At 44.8% G+C, this 21547-nt stretch overlaps 1 protein-coding gene across 1 annotated transcript; it reads left to right on the top strand.

The window, feature by feature from the left end:
- Nucleotides 1-2849: 2849 nt before the first annotated feature.
- LOC124648392 lies at nt 2850-3609 on the top strand. The gene is made up of 3 exons (XM_047188170.1): nt 2850-2981; nt 3260-3330; nt 3435-3609. Exons 1-3 carry the CDS (start codon nt 2850-2852, stop codon nt 3607-3609), a joined length of 378 nt encoding a protein of 125 aa, XP_047044126.1.
- The last annotated feature ends 17938 nt before the right edge of the window (nt 3610-21547 follow it).

Here is a 21547-nt window from a genome sequence, read left to right as displayed (position 1 = left end):
AGCCTATGATCAAACACAAATATTTGTTCATAGCCTAGGGGGCTACTCCCATCGGGAGCGCTGTTCGCGCACCCGAGAAATTATAAAACTTCGGGAGAGAAAGAAAATATAGCGGCATAAGACGTGGAGCCTACAACCAAGCACAAGTCCTTGGCTGTAGCCTCGGGGGGCTACTCCCATCGGGAACGCTGTTCGCGTGCCCGATGAAATTATAAAAAAGAAAAAAAGAATGAAAAGAAGAAAGATAGAAGAGCAAAAGAGTATATTTCGAGTTATAAATAACTCTGCATATACTCCCATCGGGAGAGCAATATAAATCATCTTTGACTCAATAAAATGTGCCATTCCAACAGCCGAATAAGCACTCGACAATATATTCTCGGAACGCCAAAGTTGCGATCAATTTCCGAATGCCGCAAAACTTTGCGAAGGTAAGACCCCGCGATCCGTTCCGTGAGGCGTGGCGCCGTCTCTCGACGTCGGTTTGTTACTTTTATCCGTATCAACAGATACGAAGAAAAATCCTAACGGACGCGTTAGGTACCCGATAAATATGACCGGGACTCGACGGAATGGTAAGACCTTAAGCGGCACCCGTCGAAGTTTACACCAAGTATCCCGAGATCATGTCCAGGGACGTGATTTTGAAGTAGGTTTTTGCGGATTGCCACTAGAGCAGCTTAACTAGTACCCGATCCGTCGATGAACTAGCCCCAACTACCATTATCCCCGTACAATATAGAAATTTATGTGAAGAAATATAGAAAAGTTTTAAGTTGTCGAGTAAAAATAAACAGTGGAGATTTTCCCCGACTCTACGATTCAAGCAAAATCTCGGGGCTACCGACATAGGCATCCCCAATGGGCCTGCCGAAGATAGTACCCGGGGTTTATCGGAGGCCCACTACCCGAAGAATAAGAAGATTCGAAGCCCAATATATTGTTAAGGAAAGCTAGAGTTGTAATAGGAAGCATTATTTGTAATCTTGCGGGAGGAGTTAGAAACCTTCTCGGACTCTGTAACTTGTACAATACGAATCCCTCGGCTCCGCCTCCTATATAAGGGGGAGTCGAGGGACAAAGAAATCATCGAATCATTGTTTCTCAAACCCTAATTTCATATTCGTCGAGTACTTTTCGGCTGAAACCTTCAAGATCTACTTGCCATCTACTTCCAACTAAACCCTAGTCTACAATCCGTAGGCATTGACAAGTTAATCCCTTGTCAGCCGCCTCCGGGGGCGACAAGGGGGGAGGAGAGGGAGGGGAGGCGGCGGCGGCGCGGTCTAGGGTCCCCCCCCCCCAGTCGACTTGAGGGGCGACGCGAGAGGGGACGGTCCATGCTGCATATACTCAGTAACAGATATACTTGAGGGATCTAAAGAGCTCATGACTGGATGGCAGTAGTGAAACTGAATGAGCCATCAAATGGCATGGTGCCAAGTGCCAACATCCAGAGTAGAGCAAATAAAATTCTAGAACTTAATTATTAGTAGACTAGAAAAAACTGTATGCCCCGTATATATATGTTTGGATGCCAATTCCCGCAAGCCACTCAACCCCGCACCTTCCAGGGAGCACAAGTAAGAAGGGTAGCGCTAGCCCTTGGTCGCCCGATCTGGGCAGAAAATCATTTGCTCTCTGCGCCATTGGATTCCGATCTGACGTCCAAAAATAGTCGCAACGATGTTTGCATTTACCCCCTCTATTTTCTAAACTCAACCCGCGGTCCAAAAACACTTCACTGAAACTGTAGGGGTATACTACTTCGGCCCTGACTATTCCAATATTTACGTCAAATACGCCACTGTGAAGATATTAGCCTATAACAGAGACTATCACAACAAAAATTCTCACCCCGCGTACCAAAAAATTACCCCATTACAACAAAATCATCCTAATATTTGTAAAAAAGTAATGCTACAAATATAAGTGGTTAACAATAATTTTTGTGTTAGGTTCCTTCACAACAAAATTTTCCATAAATATTTATAAAAACCTCGGAGTATTACAATAAAATTATTTTTAAACAGTTTTTGCTTTAGTTGTTCTTCACAAAAAAAAAGTTCCATAAATATTTACAAAAAACACGGAGTAGTACAACAAAATTATTAAAAAAAGCAATGATACAAATAAGTAATAAGCAATATGATTTACAACAAAAATCATCAAATATGTTAATAAAATTCATAAACAAAAACAACAACAAAAATTGTGTTTGTAACAGCATTTTTTTTCTCTAGGTTCGTTTACAACAAAAAAGATAATCTATTTAACAAATGTAACAAGTGATTACCACAATAAAATCATGTGTTTCCAAGAAAGAAAAAAGCTACTCCGTAGCAAGAAATAAGCAGGAGCGGAGCGTTGCAGGCCTGTATCTAAGCTTCTCTGTAGCAAAGCAGATCTGGAGCAAGTTACACGCAAGAGCAAAAAAGCGGACTAATGGGCCATCGCGCAGGGCCAGCTAGTGGGCCAGAAGATTTCCAGGCGAGCGAAGGAGCTTCCACGTGCGCGAGCGAGGACCGATCTTCTGGCTTGCGATCGGTCGACCGAAAGCAAAGCGTTTTCCAAGTAAGAAAGAACCCCACGTCCTTCCCCATAACTGTTGAATTCGGAGGCGGAAGGCGGGCGAGCGAGCAACCCGAACCCTAACCCTAACCTTAAGGAGGAAGTGAGGAACAAGTCCCATATCCGCAGGGTAGGCACAAAAATCTACCGAAGTTTCTCGCCTTAACCCATCGCAACCCAATAGCGTTGGTATGGGAGAGGAGCGGCCGGTCGCCGGTGGGGATTCGCGACGGATTTCTCCTAATCCCTACGTATTCACAGGCATACGAGATACGGCGATGGTGACGCTTCTTCGACAGGGGTTGATGAGGATCGGTGGCTCCGTGCTCCAGCGAACCCATCACTCGGCGGTCACGTCACCGGCGGTTGCTGCCGCGCCAAGCCGCAAGCTCAGTAGTATTATCGAGAAGGTATCATCTTCTTCTTCTTATCTCGCAAGATTTTCTGCTATTTCTTCCGCTGTACAAACATATCCAAATTTTTCATCCATGTGTTAAGACGACTTCTTTAGTGGGTACGTATTAGAAACAGCAGCAAGATTTCCTTTTCTCTTTTTACAGGAAAGAGCAAGTTTATACTTACCCAAGTACAGTTGCATTTTATTTTCAGACCTCACTATTTTTATTAGTACCAATCAACTACTGTAACAGTCAACTAATGATATAAATTAATGATCATGTGTATCTAGCGTGCTCGTCAGAGGCATAACGAGCAACTTCTGGAGGAATTCAAGCTCCTAAAGCCGCATCAGGTTTGCTGGTACAATACCAAACATACTCAGATCAATATAGATTATTTCTTCTTCTTTTCTTCTTTTCCTGTTCTACAGGAGTTGATATAATCTCCTCTTGACCTACCTGCAGGGAGTTGATAAAGCTTTTTCCCGCAAGAAAAGTATTTAACCTTGTGGCAATTGCAGCTGCAACTGTTACGTTAGCCTGTGCAGGAAGATCAGTGAAGGAGGCTGAGAAGAAGCGCCATCAAATGAGAGAAGAAGCAGAACAAGTGAAGGGGGCAGAGAAGAAGCGAGAGCAGTGACAAGGCATGCTTTTTTATGTCTGGGAATGTTATCCAACACTATATATTATCACTATTATGGGGATGTTTATGATATGCTAGCTAGAACCTTGACATCACTGATGAACTGCTATAAGTGCTATCTTGTGTGACATGGTATGTCAGTCACATATAATTGATGCATTGTGTGTTGGTTTGGACCCCAGATGGAGAGCGATTGTCGTTGCTTAATTAATTTCCTTTTTGAAAGTTCTTGAGTGATTGACCTATGCCAAAGCGTGGAGCTACACTCCATACAATGCCCATGGGCCATAGAGGGAACTAGGAAAGCTAGGCCTTTTGGCATGTATGGTAAGTGTTATCTAGTTTTAAGTGTACGTTTGATGACTTACAGGCTCGTGGATTGCAATTGTTTGAAGGTAGTTATATTTTTTCATTAGGTGTTATGATGATATGAACTCAAGAAGAATGGCATAACTAAATGGACCTTTTGTCAGGCTAAGAAATGAACAAAATCATGTGAAAAGAAAATTTCTGAAATGTTTGATTTGTCTAATCTCTCAATGAATTATACCTTATTTGATTTAGGTTATGCGTACCTACTGGTTTGTCTAATTTCATGCCAACTCCCAGGTTGACGATTTTGCTTGATGCATGCAACGTGCTTGTGGACCTAAGAGATGCTATCATCTGTTTAAATCTTGGCCTCCTCATATTTGGGCCCTTTTGGCCCCAAATGTGTCTAGGAGGGCTAGACTTGTGCCTGCCTAAGCCATCTCTGGTGGATGGAGGAGCGGCTCGAGCTAGGGGCTGCGGGGAAGGTGGAGCGCTTACTGCAGTGCGATGAGCAAACTTCACGAGCCCGCCTTGGTCTAGGCCGGGAAAAAAGGGCCTTGTGTGTTTTTGTTGATGTGTCCGGACGGTTACCACCAATAGCGGTGGAGGCAGTTCCCTCCCTCGTGGTCGATATTCCGTTGTTTCTCGCTCTCAACTGGTCCTTCCCGTTCCTATTGGTCTCGCTTCACCAACCAAAGACGGCGTAGGTGATTGCAAGACTGTGGTGGCGCGTGTTGGTGGCCAGCTAGTTTGGTGGAGCACGTCCAAGCGAGCTGGGGCGTGGTTGGTGGTTGTGGGTCGGGAGAAATACATGCCGATTTTGTCGGCACCGACGCGGTGACGCCCATCGGCGTCGATATTCCTTCCTGAAGGTCATTGGGTGTACCCCTTTTCTCTCGCGCCTTCGGGTACCCGGGGACATCCTCGAACTAGTCCGGACAGCAGCGTCGTCATCGTCGCATTTCTTCTGGAAGGTGTTGCTTGGTACGCGGCATGCCAGAGTGCTAAGAGCATGGTGGAAATTCTTTGAAGGGTGCAACGGTGGCAAGTCATCTTCGTTTTTGTCGATCCAACGTTATTGACATTAGTTTCTCTTTTATTCTCTTTTATTTTGTCTGGGTTTGCTTGTGCTGAGGCTCCACTAGTTATATCTTATGGTTGCTATATAAATATAGCAGGGGTGGAAACCTATAACAAGGAGCAAGTATGGTGACCAATTATTTTGGTTCCAATGTATTAATTGTTTGGCTACTTCTTCTAAGATAACATGAACCCGTAGCAAGGAAAAAACCACAAGATGTTAAAGATCAATGATGTAAGCAAAAAAAAAAGTAAACGTTAACATGAACGGTAAGATGTGCCAAACGGGAATTACTTTGATTATTAACATAATAGAGGATTTGCTTTGTTTTTTTCATGTTCTAAAAACAATGTATACTAATCCCTAAGGGCATGTACATTGGTTTAGATAGATGCTGTCTGTAGTACTACTCCATGTCATCTATAGACAATGATACAGACAGTGTATACAATAGTCTGTCTGTAATTTATCTATTTTTAGTCATAGCTATATGTGAGTATAAATTATAGACACCCTTCATACAACAGCAAAAATGGTGACTGTAAGCTGTCTGTAAGAAGCCTACAGACTATCTGTAACTTTACAAACAGCCTTCTTCTCTCTCCTCATTCTCTTTCCTCCACATCACCAAAATCACCTATAACTACCTCTTACAGACAGCTGAGTTATCACCATTGTACATGCCCTAAGAGCACTAAGCTCCCAGGGTTGGCAGAGCTTGTGGTTGCTGGGCAGGTCACTTTCGTGGGCCCCAGTGCCTTGTAGGGAAGATTAGATTTGTTCTGCTGATTATTTCCGTGTGGAGTAGCTGCGACATGGCGGTTCGTCGCTTGAGTCTCGATTTGCTACGATGCCTTCTGCTCGCCCCATCCAAAACCCGATCCTTTCCTCTCCGCACCTCCCAACCGCCTCCCCTTGCTCCCACGCTGCTCTCAGTTCATGCTGATTGCTTCTGCTGATTGCAAGTTGTCGAGCAGTATTGTAAGGTTTATCCCAGGAAAACATTTACCGTCTGTGGTGTAACGAATTTGGTTCATATCAATGTAGCACATAGTATCTTATATTCACTTTTATCGTGGATCTTCTATAATAAGAATGGTGTTGTCTGTATGGAGCTTCAGCTGTTATCTCATACTACTAGAGTGTGCATCGATTCACTTCTGGCTGGAATTTTGTGTGATTGTTGTCCACATGGTGATCTCACTTGGGAAGAGCAGAAGGTTTAAGGTGTCCCAAGACTGAGATGATCCATGCTGTAGGTAAGAAGGGTACATCTTAAATTCCATACTTTTATACATTTGCATGACTGATTTGGTTTATTTTCATTTGACAGGAACTTTACCAAAGACTGGATCTGGGAAAGAGCAGAAGGTTAAATACCAATAGGGAACTTCATTTTTAAGTCGTACTGTAGGCATTGTGAAAAGGTGCTTTTGCTCATATCCATGTGATGCCTGAATGCTAGAAGCATTGAGCGTTTGGGAAAATATTTTTTCTCAGGGTATATTGGATTTAATCTCTTCTATAGCCTTCATTAGTTCCAAGTCATCACAAGTTGTTAGTACCTTTGATAAAGGTCTCTCTTCTGGTTGATCGCACTTTTTTATTAGCTAACAAAAATAATGACTCTTATAAATGGTTTGAAAATGTATGGTCCTAGTGCCGCGGAACACTACAAGAATTTCATATTGCACCATCACTGCTGACTTTTATTATTCATTTCTCTTTTCCTCGCAATTGTTACTAATTGCCTAGCTTCCCTAGCTTCTTATGCTTCTAAGTTTACTTTGTCTAGCTGTTCGATCGACATTAGTGATTACTTATTTTTACTATAAGCAATTTTTTATTATTTCATATTTTCTCACTGTTGTAGATTTTTCTGGCTCAATCACTTTCAGGCAAGACAATTCTCAAAGGTTTTGTTAATTTTATGCATTGGCGTTGTGTTGCTTGGAAGTACAAGATTTTATATTGGGCATCTTAGTATTTTCTGGAAAATCTATCTTATCTATGCAAATGTTGTCCGGAAAAGATAAACAGATCATGGGTATGAAACTAAAAAAAAAATACATACATATAAATTATAGCCTTTGCTCCTAGGTGAAGCCAGTGCACACACATCACGTGAACAACAACAAAAACGGGCGCCACAAAGCGCGACAGGTCCTTCTAGTATACACTAAGAGCTGATGTCAATCTCTATGGGTCATTGACTTCGAACTATTCCATCCAACGAGGCGTATAAGGAAACGATGCTTCAATAAATTTGTGTCGAGTAATACCGCAGTAATGCTTTGGACATAAGTTACCAAGGTGTTGAATCTTGGAGGTGTTTAAATGATATGCTAGTCCTCTACTTAAATTCATACTCAGGAAGACGATTTCTTTGAACGGATGAAATCCAAGGATCAAAATTCCACCAAATAATTTGTCAACCAAATCTTTTGTGTTTCCCTTCTCCTCCTCATCATCATTTTCATCGTCAGAGTTCCATTCAAAATTCCCTTGTACTACCGTGGTGCCATCGTCACTGTTAATATTGATGTACCCTTCTTTAATGTAATTGGTGTCTTGCAGGATCCACGACCCATAAACTTGTTGTCCATTGTTTGGCACTAGATTGAGGTGTCTATCATGCTCCAACACCCATTTATCATGAGGGCACGATTCGAGAACCCATACCTGAAGTCGGTACGCATCTTTAATTGATGAGTAATACACTCCCTTTCCTGATTTTCCCAGGTGGTGAACTGGTTGGCAGCTCTCGGGTTCTAGATCTCCCTGTGGTTTAATTACTTGGTATGTAGGCTCGGAAAATAAGTAGGTATACCTCATAATAAAACCTTTTTTGGCATTGCACATAGAGTGTGCCATGGCAGTAGACGGCGGTGGGGTTATTCCACAAAAACTCTTTTCGTTTTTACAATTGCAATTTTTAGATTAGAAAAAGAAGCTTACCAATTCACAGCACAAAAATTAAAGAGTGAATTTCACTTTTTATCCTCTAGTTATGTATTTACGATACTAATTACCTCGCCGAGTACAAATTCATGTAGATTACCCATTTTAAAAGCTTGGACCCTTGTTTTCTGATGTGTGTCCATTCGGCAAGGTGTTAGGTGTTGACCGGGGTCCAAAAATACCAATATGATAGTCAGGGATGAAACATATGGATTAAAGAAGTTTGGACATAATCGTCGACAAGGCCCTCCGACATTTAAATATTTTATCGCTCCACATTGACGTATCATGCCTATTCTATTTAATAATAACAAGGAAAATGGTAAATAGGGGCTAAACCATGTTTAAGTCTCCAAAATGTGATATTTTGGTAGAAGCATCACTAAATGGGATAATATTTGTCACAGACTACAGAGTAAAAAGTGGAATTCAGTCAAAATTAAAATTAAACCTGGTACACAGCTTTTACAATCCCTGAATTGCAGAACCGGAAGATATCTTCGGATTTTGCTTGCAGAAATTGAATCTGGTACACATTTTCCAAGCGTCACGTAGGGATATCACTCCTGAATAGTGAGTCAGTGACTACTGGACCACAACATTTTCTGTCAGCTGGAGGGAGCTGGGAGACGACGAGACGCCATGGATGCACCTTATCCACCCGCGCGGCAAGCCAGCAGCAAGCACGCGGCTGCTCAACTCCGCTCCCCTGCCCGCACCTCCAATCCTGCTACCGTGCCTCAGCACACCACGTCGCTCTATCGCGACGGCGCACCTAACGACGCCGGCGCGCTCCGGTCCGTTCTGAAGCGCTTGGCCACCGCGTCCTCGGCTCCGCGCGGCGAGGCCGCGCCGGTGCTGCATGCCCACGCCGTGAAGCTCGGCCTCGACCGCCGCCACCGCGGCGTCCGCGACGCCCTTGTCGCGCTCTACCTCGCTTGCGGCCGGCAACGCGCTGCAAGTGCTCTGTTCGCCTGCCACCCGGTGCCGGACGTGGTCTCCTGGACGGGCATGGTGACCGGGTACACGCGGCTCGGCCGCTTCAGCGAAGCTGCGGCGCTGTTCCTCGCAATGGCGGACGATGGCGCGGCCGTAGTCGACGCCGTGGCCGCGGCGGCGGCGTTCACGGCCTGCGCCGGCGCCGGGGACATCGCTCTGGCCAGGGAGGTGCACCGGCGCGTCCTCGTCGCGGGGGTGGCCCTCGACGTCGTCGCGTGCAACGCGTTGGTCGACATGTACTCCAAGTGCGGCGACGCGGCGGCCGCGCTCCGGTGCTTCCGGACGATGGAGCCAGTCAAGAACGTGGTGACCTGGAACACGATGATCTCCGCGCACGCCCGCGCCGGCGAGCCCCGTGAGGCGCTGGCGCTGTTCCGGGAGATGCTTGAGCAGCAGCGCGCGCGTCCAGACGACGCCACGTTCGTCGCCATCCTCGGCGCGTGCGCGCGGCTCGGCGCGCTCGACGCCGGCAGGTGGGTGCACGCCTACGTGGGCAGGACTAGAGCTGGACGGAACGCCGATGGCCTCGTCGGCAACGCGCTGCTCGACATGTACGCCAAGTGCGGCGCGGTGGAGCAGGCCGCGGGGGTGTTCGACGCCATGGCGCGGCGGGACGTGTACACCTACACGTCCATGATCTCGGGGCTCGCGGCGCACGGCCGTGGCGAGGACGCGCTGGAGCTCTTCGCCGACATGCGTCGAGCCGGCGTGAAACCAAACAAAGTGACATTCCTCGGCGTGCTCTCCGCGTGCTGCCACGCTGGGTTTGTCGATGACGGCCTCCAGCACTTGCACGCCATGGCGGAGGTGCACGGCGTGGCACCCGGCGTCGAGCACTACGGCTGCGTCGTCGACATGCTCGGCCGCGCCGGGAGGCTGGACGAGGCGGAGGAGCTCGTCGCCGCGATGCCGGTCCGGCCCGACGCGCCCATCTGGGGCTCGCTGCTCTCGGCCTGCAGGGCGCACGGCCACGTCGACCGCGCCGAGCGCGTGATGCGGCGGATGGGCGACTACGAGGAGGCCGACGCCGGGGGCTACGTGCTCATGTCGAACATGTACGCGCGCGAGGGCCGGCACGGCAAGGCGGTGCAGGTGAGACGGCAGATGAGGAAAAGCAAGGTGGACAAGGTCCCGGGCTGCTGCCTCATCGAGATCGACGGCGTCGTGCACGAGTTTCAAGCAGTTCCGGCGAACTCCGTCGAACTCTCTAGTGGCTCATCACACTATTTTAGCTGACTGACTCCGGATCTGATGGAGTGGTGTTTTGGAACATGGGTGCATATGCTTCCTATATTTTGAAATGCATCTTACTTACATTTTAAATTTTAAAAAAACTAACAAAAAATTCATACGTACATCTTCACGTGAATTGAATTTCCGTGACTTGGAGTGGTGTTTTGGAACATGAGTGTATATGCTCCCTATATTTTGAAATGCATCTTACTTGCATTTTAAATTTCAAAAAAACTGAAACAAAAAATGCATACGTACATCTTCACGTGCTACACGCTCACAAAGTCGTTTCATAAAAAATCGACTTATCATGTGACGTATGTAAAAAAGATAAAATTCAGTGCTAAAAATAATGCTTTTTACAAGATAAAGTTTCTCCTTTTTACATAGACCACAAAAAACATTGATTTTTCATGAAACTTGGCGAATGCACATACGTTATGGATATGTACATGAAAAAAAAATTATCCAAATTTTTTGATATTTCAAAATATGCTTTTTTGGGAGAGGGAGCATACGCACCCGGGAGCCGAATTGAATTTCCGTGACTTAGTGAACATATTGAAGTAATTGAACAGCTTGAAATGTAAATTCATAGAGATATCACGGATTCTGAACTGATAGGAAAGCTTGGCATGCAGATTCTTACAGTTCTGCGGTATTGATCTTTTCGTTTTACAGAGAAATAACATGGGATGATATGGATTTTCATTGTCCCCGTTCTTAATGTCCTTGCATGACTCCAGTCGAGAATATTGTGCAGGGCAATAATATTCAGTTCGACAATGTAGCTCTTCTGAAACTATATTGTAAAATCCCAATTTTTGCACCATGGGCCTCATCATATCATTCATGTGCATCTCATAGTTTTATTTTCCAAACCTTTCATTTAAATCTTTGCATCATTTGTTTTCCGTAAAGCCATAGTGGAAAACTTGTAATAAAATTATTTCTAAAGTTTAATACTACCAAAACATCTTGATGTCCTATATGGCTACCAAAACATCTTGTGCTCCCATTGTGTATTTGTGTGGACCTTTATACGCATTTATTTTTTGGTTTGACTAGAGAGCTACAGAAAGAGACCAACATATTTTATAGTCCCAGCTCACTAATTAACCAGGTAGTTATTATTTTTAAGATATCGTAAACATACATCATTTGTCCTACTCTAGAACAATCAAAACTTTGATTTATATAGAGAACATAGTTGCATCGAACCTTGATACCGATCCAATCTATGGAGGATATTTGTACCCACGCTTATTATTGTGAATTGACCTCAATATTTCATCATATAATTGCTTGGTAAAATTTATATTATGATATTTTGTGCCGATAAATAGAATTTTAAAATCCATTGACAATTAGAGATAATCCCACCGCTAAAGCTGTAAAATAGTATTTTCATATGTCTACAACTAGAATTCATAAGTCATATACAGAAAAATATAAAAGACGAAAACAAGTTTCAGACTTAGTATGCGAGATGGGATAATAAACATTTTAAATTTTGAAAATAAGTTGTAATTTATTATTTAAAATCATCGTATAAAATTATGGTGTTACGAAAAATAAAAGATTTAGCTAATGTTGATAATTAAATATCAGTCGATGTGAGGTTTATTAGATATTGAAATGAATGTCTTTGTAATATTGATTAGATAAAGTATAAAAAAAGTAGGCATGTGTATTGTTCTCAATTGATTGTATCCAACAAACCGTTATTATGGTATACTTGTTGGTGATGTTGTGATATTTCCGGGTTTTTTTATGAAGGACCGCTTTGATAAACTATATGCATAGGACTAACCCTATATAAGTCCATTGTACCATACCCTGTATCATGTACTCCTATGTGTACCATATATATAAAGAGAGGAGGTATGCCGTATGAGCAAGGCACTACCCTATCCTACCCTACCAAACTACTCTACCCTTTTTTTGTCATGGTATAACAGCCTACGACGGCGTAAACCCTAAATCGCCGCCACGCTCAATCAATCGGCCTCCTACGATCATCTACGCCTCTGACTCTTCTTCTGCTATGTCAACGATGTCAACTTCCACACCGACATCCATGTCCTCCGTTGGTTCCAAGTCGACCATGAGGCTCCCAATTCGTATACCAGCTTTCGCAGAGGTGGATCGTCTTCCTCGTGCGATTCATTAGGTGGGCGTTTAATTTCTCCCCGCCGATTACCGTCCGTCTCAGCCCGAAGTTACCTCTACTGGAAGACGCATGTGATGGGGTCTGTATCATAGAAAACAACAAAATTCTACCGCAAGAACAAACAAAATCAAGATCCAATCTAGGAAAAAGTCAAGATCTAATCTAGTATATTTGAAGCAACGAGATAGATGAGAACTTTTACCTTTGGAGATCCAAAGTGTTAACGAGACCAGATCTCGTGGATGATATAGTCGTACACTTCCTAAACTCTAGTTCGAGATGAAGTTCTTCCGTACCCAGTCACACGTACAGTGTCAATAAATATGTCATCTCCCCGTTCCAGCGGGCAGCGGATGTAGTAGATCCAATCTGGAATCCCAGCAACATGACGACGTGGTGGTGGAGGATAAATCATGGAGGGATTTGCGAAGCCTGCGCATGAGAGAGGAGGGAGAGAGGAGGCAAAACATGCGCTAGGGTTTGGGTGTGTGGTGGTCGGCCTGCCCCCTCACCTCTATATATAGAGGGAGGGTGAGACTAGGGTTGCCACCCTTGGCCCGATATCACTCTTCCTATTGTAGCTTGTGCTGATTTGTGTAACCCCATCATTTCTTTTTTCTCTTCTTTATTTTGTTATTGCAATCATTGTACTCCTGGTCGGTTGATGGCTTTATTAATTTAAAACGGGGCATTCGAGCCTGATGTTTAAAAATATGTTGAACCAATGTCTTTTGATCCGCTGATGAATAGTTGTCATCAGTGCTATCAGATGCAATAGCTCTGGAGCGTGTCAGCCCGAAGCTCAGTTCCATTCCATCCGATTTTGCCCATGCCAAGATGAAATGAATGAACGTTATGAACATCCGATTTTACCCATGCCAAAGTGAAATGAATGAACGTTCTGAACCGGTACGTGAGGCTCTCAAACTACCGGCGCCGCCGTCGATCTGCCCCGCCTCTATGGCATCCGGGCCATGGGGGTGCGGTGGATCGCGACCCTTATCGGTGGGAGGGCTCCACCCTCTGTTTTGTGGGTTCCGTTCTCCGTTTTTAGGGTCAAAGTTTGTAGGGGTGGTGCTCAGGTGGTGGTGGCGCCGCCTCGTGCAATAAGGTTTCCCCGGCTTCAACCCTATCTTGACGGCAACATCGAGAGGCTTGTGGGAGTGGTGTCGTCTTCGAGGATTTCGTCTGGCCGTGGGAATCTTAGGATCATCAAGGAGTTTCAGCGGCAGTTCATCCTTCTTCCTCGTCTTCGGAACGGATGTGGTCTTCTTGACTCGTTCGGCGACTTCCCGTCCGCAACCAAGAACATCAAGTCAACTCAGGGAGGAGGGACAACGGCGAAGCGCTGTTGACACGGTGAAGGTTGAAGATGAAGGGCTTCTCAAGAATCTCGTTGTAACTTTCGTTTTTTCTTAAAATGCTTTGTACTATTCGCTGTTTCTTTTAATGTCAGTGTCCTATTCGTAAAAAAAAAGATAAAATGAACGGCTATCTGGAATTCTGGATGTTCAGGACATCTGCAAAGGCAGATATCTGATGGAGCATTGCTTTCAGGATGAGATAGTTGGCTAGTACTAGATTCGTTTATTGTGGTCAATATTCAAGAAATCATTAATCTTAACTTATCGGTTGGCCTTAAAATGAGGATTAATCTCTTATCGGATGATTAATCGATTTTATCGGTCAACCATTTATCGGCTTATTTTATATAAATCCTAATTTTCGATATTAAAATTTTCTATAATATGCTATGCAAAAAATAATATTTGAGCATTGCACATAAGTCTTACCTTGATTCCTTGCATTTGAATCAATAATAATGAAAATTTTGAGCTAATGCATAATTCTACACAATCATAGGACGAAAATATTAACTGTCATACCAAATTTCATTGAAATTTCACTAACAATCAGGCGAAATATCGGTCAGGGAAAATCGGGAGAAATATCGGCTAAAATGCAGAAAATCGGCTGAAATATCGGTGGCACGATAAATTGGCCGATATGCTAAAATCTTATCGGCGACCACCCGATTCACGATAAATCGGCCGATAAATCGGTATGTTGGCCGATTTTTTGAAGAGTGATTGTGGCAATATCCTCCCTAGTCATTTTACGAATGTGTCGCATCTTCTTTGACGAAGATTAGGGTACATTTCTCGTGAAGCTGTTTTTAACCTTCTAGTAGTGTAATAATAATGTCAGTGTACTTAGATATAATGGCTGAATAGTTACTGACTGAAAGTGTACTATACTATAGAGAAGAAATGATTTTAAGCTTCCTCGTCTGCTTGGACTGATCTGTCCACCGAATTACTATTTGTGCTTTGTTCCTGGCCAAAATCTCTGGTTTCATTGCAACAAAAACTTACTGTTCGTTTTTACAATGGCATTTTTTTATACTCCGTCCAATCCATAATACCGATTTCACAGCACGAAAATTAAACCTGGTATTCAGCGCAAAAAAAGAAATTTACCTGGTACACAGCTTTTAGAATCGGGTACATGTGGATTCAGAATCCATGTATAGCACTCATGAATAGTGAGTCAGTGACTACCGGACCACAACATTTTCCTGTCAGCTGGAGGGAGCTGGGAGACGACGAGACGCCATGGATGCACCTTATCCACCCGCGCGGCAAACCAGCAGGAAGCACACGGCTGCTAAACTCTGCTCCCCTGGCCGCACCTCCAATCCTGGCACCGTACCTCAGCACGCCACGTCGCTCTATCGCGACGGCGCACCTAACGACGCCGGCGCGCTCCGGTCCGTTCTGAAGCGCTTGGCCACCGCGTCCCCGGCTCCGCGCGGCCAGGCCGCGCCGGTGCTGCACGCCCACGCCGTGAAGCTCGGCCTCGACCGCCGCCACCGCGGCGTCCGCGACGCCATTGTCGCGCTCTACCTCGCTTGCGGCCGGCAACGCGCTGCAACTGCTCTGTTCGCCTGCCACCCGGTGCCGGACGTGGTCTCCTGGACGGGCATGGTGACCGGGCACACGCGGCTCGGCCTGTTCAGCGAAGCTGCGGCGCTGTTCCTGGCAATGGCGGACGATGGCGCGGTCGTAGTCGACGCCGTGGCCGCGGCGGCGGCGTTCACGGCCTGCGCCGGCGCCGGGGACATCGCTCTGGCCAGGGAGGTGCACCGGCGCGTCCTCGTCGCGGGGGTGGCCCTCGACGTCGTCGCGTGCAACGCGTTGGTCGACATGTACGCAAAATGCGGTGACAAGGCGGCCGCGCTCCGGTGCTTCCGTACCATGGTGCCGGCCAAGAACGTGGCGAAGCGCTTGGCCACCGCTTCCGCTACTCCGCGCGCACGAGAATTGGAGAAAATTGGGGGATCAATCGATCGAGCGATCGATTAGCCCATTCACTCACGTACGCGCGGCGCCGGTCGATCAACAGCTGGATGGATCCGGTCGTCGTACGTGCACTACGTACCTAGTAGGGAAAATTTGCTACAGGACACCGTTATTTTCTGACGTTTGCCAAAACACACCGCTCGATTGTGTGCTTCGCAGAATGCCATTACTGATTACGTGACACATTTGCCAGAACACACCACCTGACCGAAAACGGAAATTTTTACATTTTGTCTTCAAAACCAGTCATCCCAGGTAAAAGTGCAAAACTTTCCGTTTTTGGCTAGGTGGTGTGTTCTAACAAATGTGCCACGAAATTGTAATGGTACTTGGCAAAGACACAATTGAGCAGTGTGTTTTGGCAAACGCTAGTAAATAACGGTGTCCTGTAGCAAATTTTCCCTACCTAGTACTGCACGCCATCCGGCCACTATGGATGGATCCGGTCCAACAGAAATAATAATACGACGACTCACCTCCTCCGGCCATCCGCTCCACGGTTTCCTTGCACATCCACGCGCGCCGCTGTGCCACGGTCCACCGCGCCTCCCGCTCGCGCGACGCCGGATCACCCGCTTCAATCTATACCTATTCAAAAAAAAGTAGCATCCGTTTAGATTATGTTCGTGTAATACCAGCAGCAGCAGCAGAAAAAACAAGGAGATCCAACGACAAGATTGATGATGAATTACATATTTGAATGAATGGATCCTCACACATCTCCTCTCTGAGGCGGCCGGCCAGGGATTAGATGAACAAAGAAAGCGGGTCCTCTCCTCTCCTCTCCGAGCAAGAGTCAAAATCTAAGTCACACGCGACGCACGCGTAGACTCCACCCCTCTCCATATGTATAGATAGTTAGACGTGAGGACAAGACTAGAGGTTTTCAATTTTAAAGGAGGGAGGGACGAGTGCTATGGCGGGAACGAGTTAATTTCGTTTCTCTTTGTTGCCTGCCCCCAGATTGATAGCGTGGAGGGTAGGTGGTGAGCCCAAACTCCCGGGATGGAAACGACTAATTCTCTCACACTAATTACCGATTACCATAATTACCGCTTCATCTAATCACGTTCCTCCGTTTTCCAGCCGCTGGTGGTGGCGTAATAGCAGCAAGAGCCTGCAAGAAGGAGAGCGGATACATTGTTTCCTTTGCAGTCATATGGTTTCCTATAATTCTGTGAACCTTGCCGTCTTGACAAGGCAAGGTTTCATCTACGTAGGAAAGAAAGTAATTTTCAAATTTTCTGGATTCCTGAAGCTCTTCACACTGCCTGATTTTTTTTTATCAAGGGTTCGTTTAAAATGGAAAAGCATTCCGGAAATTTATTCTTGGCAAGGCCCGACTTTTCATTGATGGTTCGTTTACGCAGGAAACAAAAGTAGTTTTGAGTTGAACAGACCATACGCTATTATCAATCGATCACAAGCTGGCCATTTCAAACGCGTTTTATTCCACAATGCAAAGGAGGCTAGGTGAGAGCCAAAACTCCTGGGATGGAAACGATTGATTCTCTCACACTAAGGGTATGTATAATGGTGATATCTTAGCAATGTCATGTAGGATCAATGCTGATATGGAGGAAAGAGAGTCAAAAAAAGACTTTGCCTTCTTTTAAGTAAGAGATGATCTCTTAGCACAATCTGTCTCACCATGTTTCCTTTGCAGTTATATCTACTCCTGAAATTCTGAGGATGTTGACTAGTACTTACAGGTCCAGATTTTCCATCGAGTTTTCATCTACATGGGCAAAAAGTAATTTCCAAATTTGTGAATTCCTGAAGCTCTTGGCACCTCTTGATTTTTCATCAAGCGTTGGTTTATAATGGAAAAGCAAGTACTTTTGAAACTTAGTTGCTTCCGCAAATTTATTCTTACCAAGGCCCAACTTTTCATTGAGGGTTCGTTTACAGTGGAAACAAAAGTAATTTTGTTACGAACAAAAGCGTTTGATTCCCCGATACAAAAAAAAAACGTGAGTATTTACTCATCAAGAAAAAAGTTAGAAAATTTGACATCATCCATGCCAATTATTTGGACATTTTGATCGCATACATAGCAAATACACCAAGAGTCAATTATTGAGGGATGATAGCCAGCGAAGTACTACAAATGAGACAGTCGCCGCTTGTGAATACTACAAGAGATCTCTTGAATACCACAACACATGGAACGCTATGTGTACTATTGCATAAACACATCAGTTGCAACCCGCCTGCCACCACAGCCGAAATGGCAAGGTGATGAAGCACCCAAGAAGCCGGAGGAAAGAGGCACCAGGGCGCCGCTTGCAGCCTCGCTCCGTGTAGCACGGCCGCTCACAGCTAGGAGCACGCACCAACTCTCGGCAGCTCCTCCAAGTCTCGCATTCATATTCTCTCCGAGTCTCCCTCACATTTTTTTTCACTCCAAGCCTCTCACCTGACCTGAAAAAGAAACCGAGTAAAATTTAATGAAGCCAAAGAATTCTCAATCCTCGTAACACAATTTGCAACAAACAACAAACTGTAGAAATAAAGCAGAATGAAATCCTTCTCTATGTGGACATGACCCAGCAAAGAAGGCCTAATGTACACCCTGATTTTTAATTTTATTCTAAGCCTCTTCTTCACCTCATTTGCTTCACAACATAGATACGCGTGCTGCTACTCATAAGGCAGGGACTGCCTTATGAGTAGCAGCATGAGTACAACACATGGGCGGCGCTGGGGGTATTCCCCTGTCTTCCCTGGAATACCCAAGATTTGGACGTGAAAAAAAATGCAGATATTGGCCCAGTCCAACAAGGCAGATTGGTCCAGCCCAACCAGGCCATCGCTGCATCGCACGAGAACTAGCAAACGCGAACCCCTTTCTCGTTCGCCTCGCAGCACGCACGCACAACGCCTGGAGTCCTCGTCCTCGACCTAGACCTGCCCACGAACCGTCGCCGACGATGCAGCCTGGAGCAGCAGGCGGCGGCACCCCGGCACCGCCCCCCGCCGACCCGCGCCCCTCCTCCTGTCCGCGTCGCCCCGCCCCAGCGTTCCCGAGCAGCGCTGAAGGTAGCCGTCTTCCTCAGTTCCTCGCCCCCAATTTCGTTTTGCTTGATTTGCTTGATTGCTTGCTTCGTAGAGGAATCATCCAATCCTACTAGCTTCGTAGATGCAAGATTTTAATTTTATGTTTCTTGTTTTTTTAACTGTAGAAGAAGAATAGTGGTATTGTTACATTTGTTGAGAGAGATTTCTTCATGCAAGTAAAGGATGAGGTTGTCATCAATCTCTTCCAAAAAGGCAAATGCAAAGTTATAATGTAAGATGAAATATCATCACTTTATCAATCAAAAGGTACCTATGCATTCATGTCGTTATAGGCTTATAAATTAAAATATTGCTATTGTTGTTATGCTAGTGTTGTCTTATTCATATATTGATAGTATTGTGGTGTTTGATTCATATACTACATTTAGAGCAAAAAAAAAATTTTGGGCGGAATACCCAGGCGCCATTTCCTGGCGCCGCCACTGGTACAACATGTCTTTCTTTATGCTCGTAGTAGTATGAAAATTAGGCGCGAATGTATGGTACCTTTTTTGATGGCGTTGAGATCTGTCAGCAAAACTTGGTAGAAATGGCCTTTGCTGACACCATCCCTGTGCAAGAATGCCATATTTAATTCAAATTGTACTTCATGGCACTGCTTGTCATACTACTACAATAGAACAATTAATCCGCCAACCAAGTAACCTAAAACAATCCGCAAAAGAGATGTTTAAAACAAATGAAATGAGATTCCATAGGGCCACAAAAGCACGTTCATCCACTACATCCAAGAAATCAATTCAAACTTCACATATATTTGTGATCTAGATACCGAGAAGTGTCCATGGTGCTAAACTAAAACCTGTGTAACGATAGCTCGACCATGTTACTTTAACTCAATACCTCACTTACAAAACATAGACCACCAAACAGGAACAACTCAACCAAATCGCTACAATAATGGTGTAAATAAGATGCAACAAAATTAAATCAATGTGAAAACACTGCTTTGTCATAATTACTTGTTTTTCGCCAGCCAGAATCAGACAACCATGGCACCCTCCTAGACACCCAGAAAATGAGCATATGTCAGTACAATATTAACCTTGTAATTAAACCATCTATCACAACAGAAAACAATACACACAGCTAGCACAAGCTTTACCATATGCCAACGAGATTTAAGATATGCCACACTAGTACATGAACATGAAGTTCAAGACCAGATCACCACAGCATAACCAACTGATCTAACATCAGCTCAAGAAATACAAGGAAAACGATACCAAATGGAGTTGCCACCCAAATCTTCTCGGCCAAAATCCAAAACACAAATATGTTTAGCTGAAATATAACATGAACTGCAAAAACGCACTGCTGATCACAACAATTCCAAAAAAAACATCTATGTCATGGCATCATCAAAAAACAGGCATGTATAATCCCAAGATCAATTAGAAATCCATCAAACGGATTCTAAGGGAGCAAATACTACAGGGAACAATCATACAAATTGATTCAAGCTAGCTAGCACCACATTGACATGAGAGGGAGCAGCCATCCAAACAATTCATGCGCGCGCAGCTAGCGTTGATGTGAGAGGAAGCAGACACCTAGCACCTCTGTTTGTTGTTTCATGCATGTACTAGAAAAAGGAACGGAATTGCTAGAAATGGAAATAGCTATCAATCGAGCCCAGATTTAGGTTGAGAAGACCCGTTTTTTGTCATCAATAAACGATTTCTGATATCACCTGCCAGGAGACAGAAAATAGAAGCTTCGCCGTTGACCCCTCCAATTCCAACTTGTACATCGCAATTGCTTCTGGAGATGGTGTGAGCCACACTACAGTACTACATACATAAAACAAGAGCACAGTTAGTTTGTAGCTCCATGGCAGGTGCTATAAACTTGTTGTCAGCAGCCAAAAAAAAAATTAAGCCATAATAAAAATTACTCAAAGTTGCAAACGTTGCAATCATTCACACTTGCAAAACCAGACCGAAAGGTATATTCAAAGCAGAACTATATAGTTTTCTTCTAACAAAAGATGCAATTCCATCAAAATACTATGAAAACAATGAGTTCAAATCATGGATACTGTAGGCACGGGGACGGATGACGGGCGTTGCATGGATGAGAGAAACTCATGTAACAATCATAGCAGGGCATTTACAGATAATAATAAAACGGTATCCAAGTACTAATCAATCAATAGGCTTGTGTTCCAATTATAGTCGTACGTGCTCGCAATGAGAAACTTGCACAACATCTTTTGTCCTACCAGCCGGTGGCAGCCGGGCCTCAAGGGAAACTACTTGGATATTAAGGTACTCCTTTTAATAGAGTACCGGAGCAAAGCATTAACACTCCGTGAACACATGTGATCCTCACATCACTACCATCCCCTCCGGTTGTCCCGATTTCGTCACTTCGGGGCCATTGGTTCCGGACAGCGACATGTGTATACAACTTGCAGGTAAGACCATAAACAATGAATATCATGATGAAATAATAACATGTTCAGATCTGAGATCATGGCACTCGGGCCCTAGTGACAAGCATTAAGCATAACAAGTTGCAACAATATCATAAAAGTAACATCTACGGATACTAGGCACTATGCCCTAACAATCTTATGCTATTACATGACCAATCTCATCCAATCCCTACCATCCCCTTCGGCCTACAGCGGAGGAATTACTCACACATGGATGGGGGAAACATGGCTGGTTGATGGAGAGGCGTTGGCGGTGATGGCGGCGATGATCTCCTCCAATTCCACGTCCCGGC

The sequence above is a fragment of the Lolium rigidum genome, chromosome 4, assembly GCF_022539505.1.
Source record: "Lolium rigidum isolate FL_2022 chromosome 4, APGP_CSIRO_Lrig_0.1, whole genome shotgun sequence".
In the NCBI taxonomy this organism is placed as follows: Eukaryota; Viridiplantae; Streptophyta; class Magnoliopsida; order Poales; family Poaceae; genus Lolium; species Lolium rigidum.
Note: the sequence above shows the minus strand (reverse complement) of the source record. Positions and strands in the feature narration are given on the sequence as shown.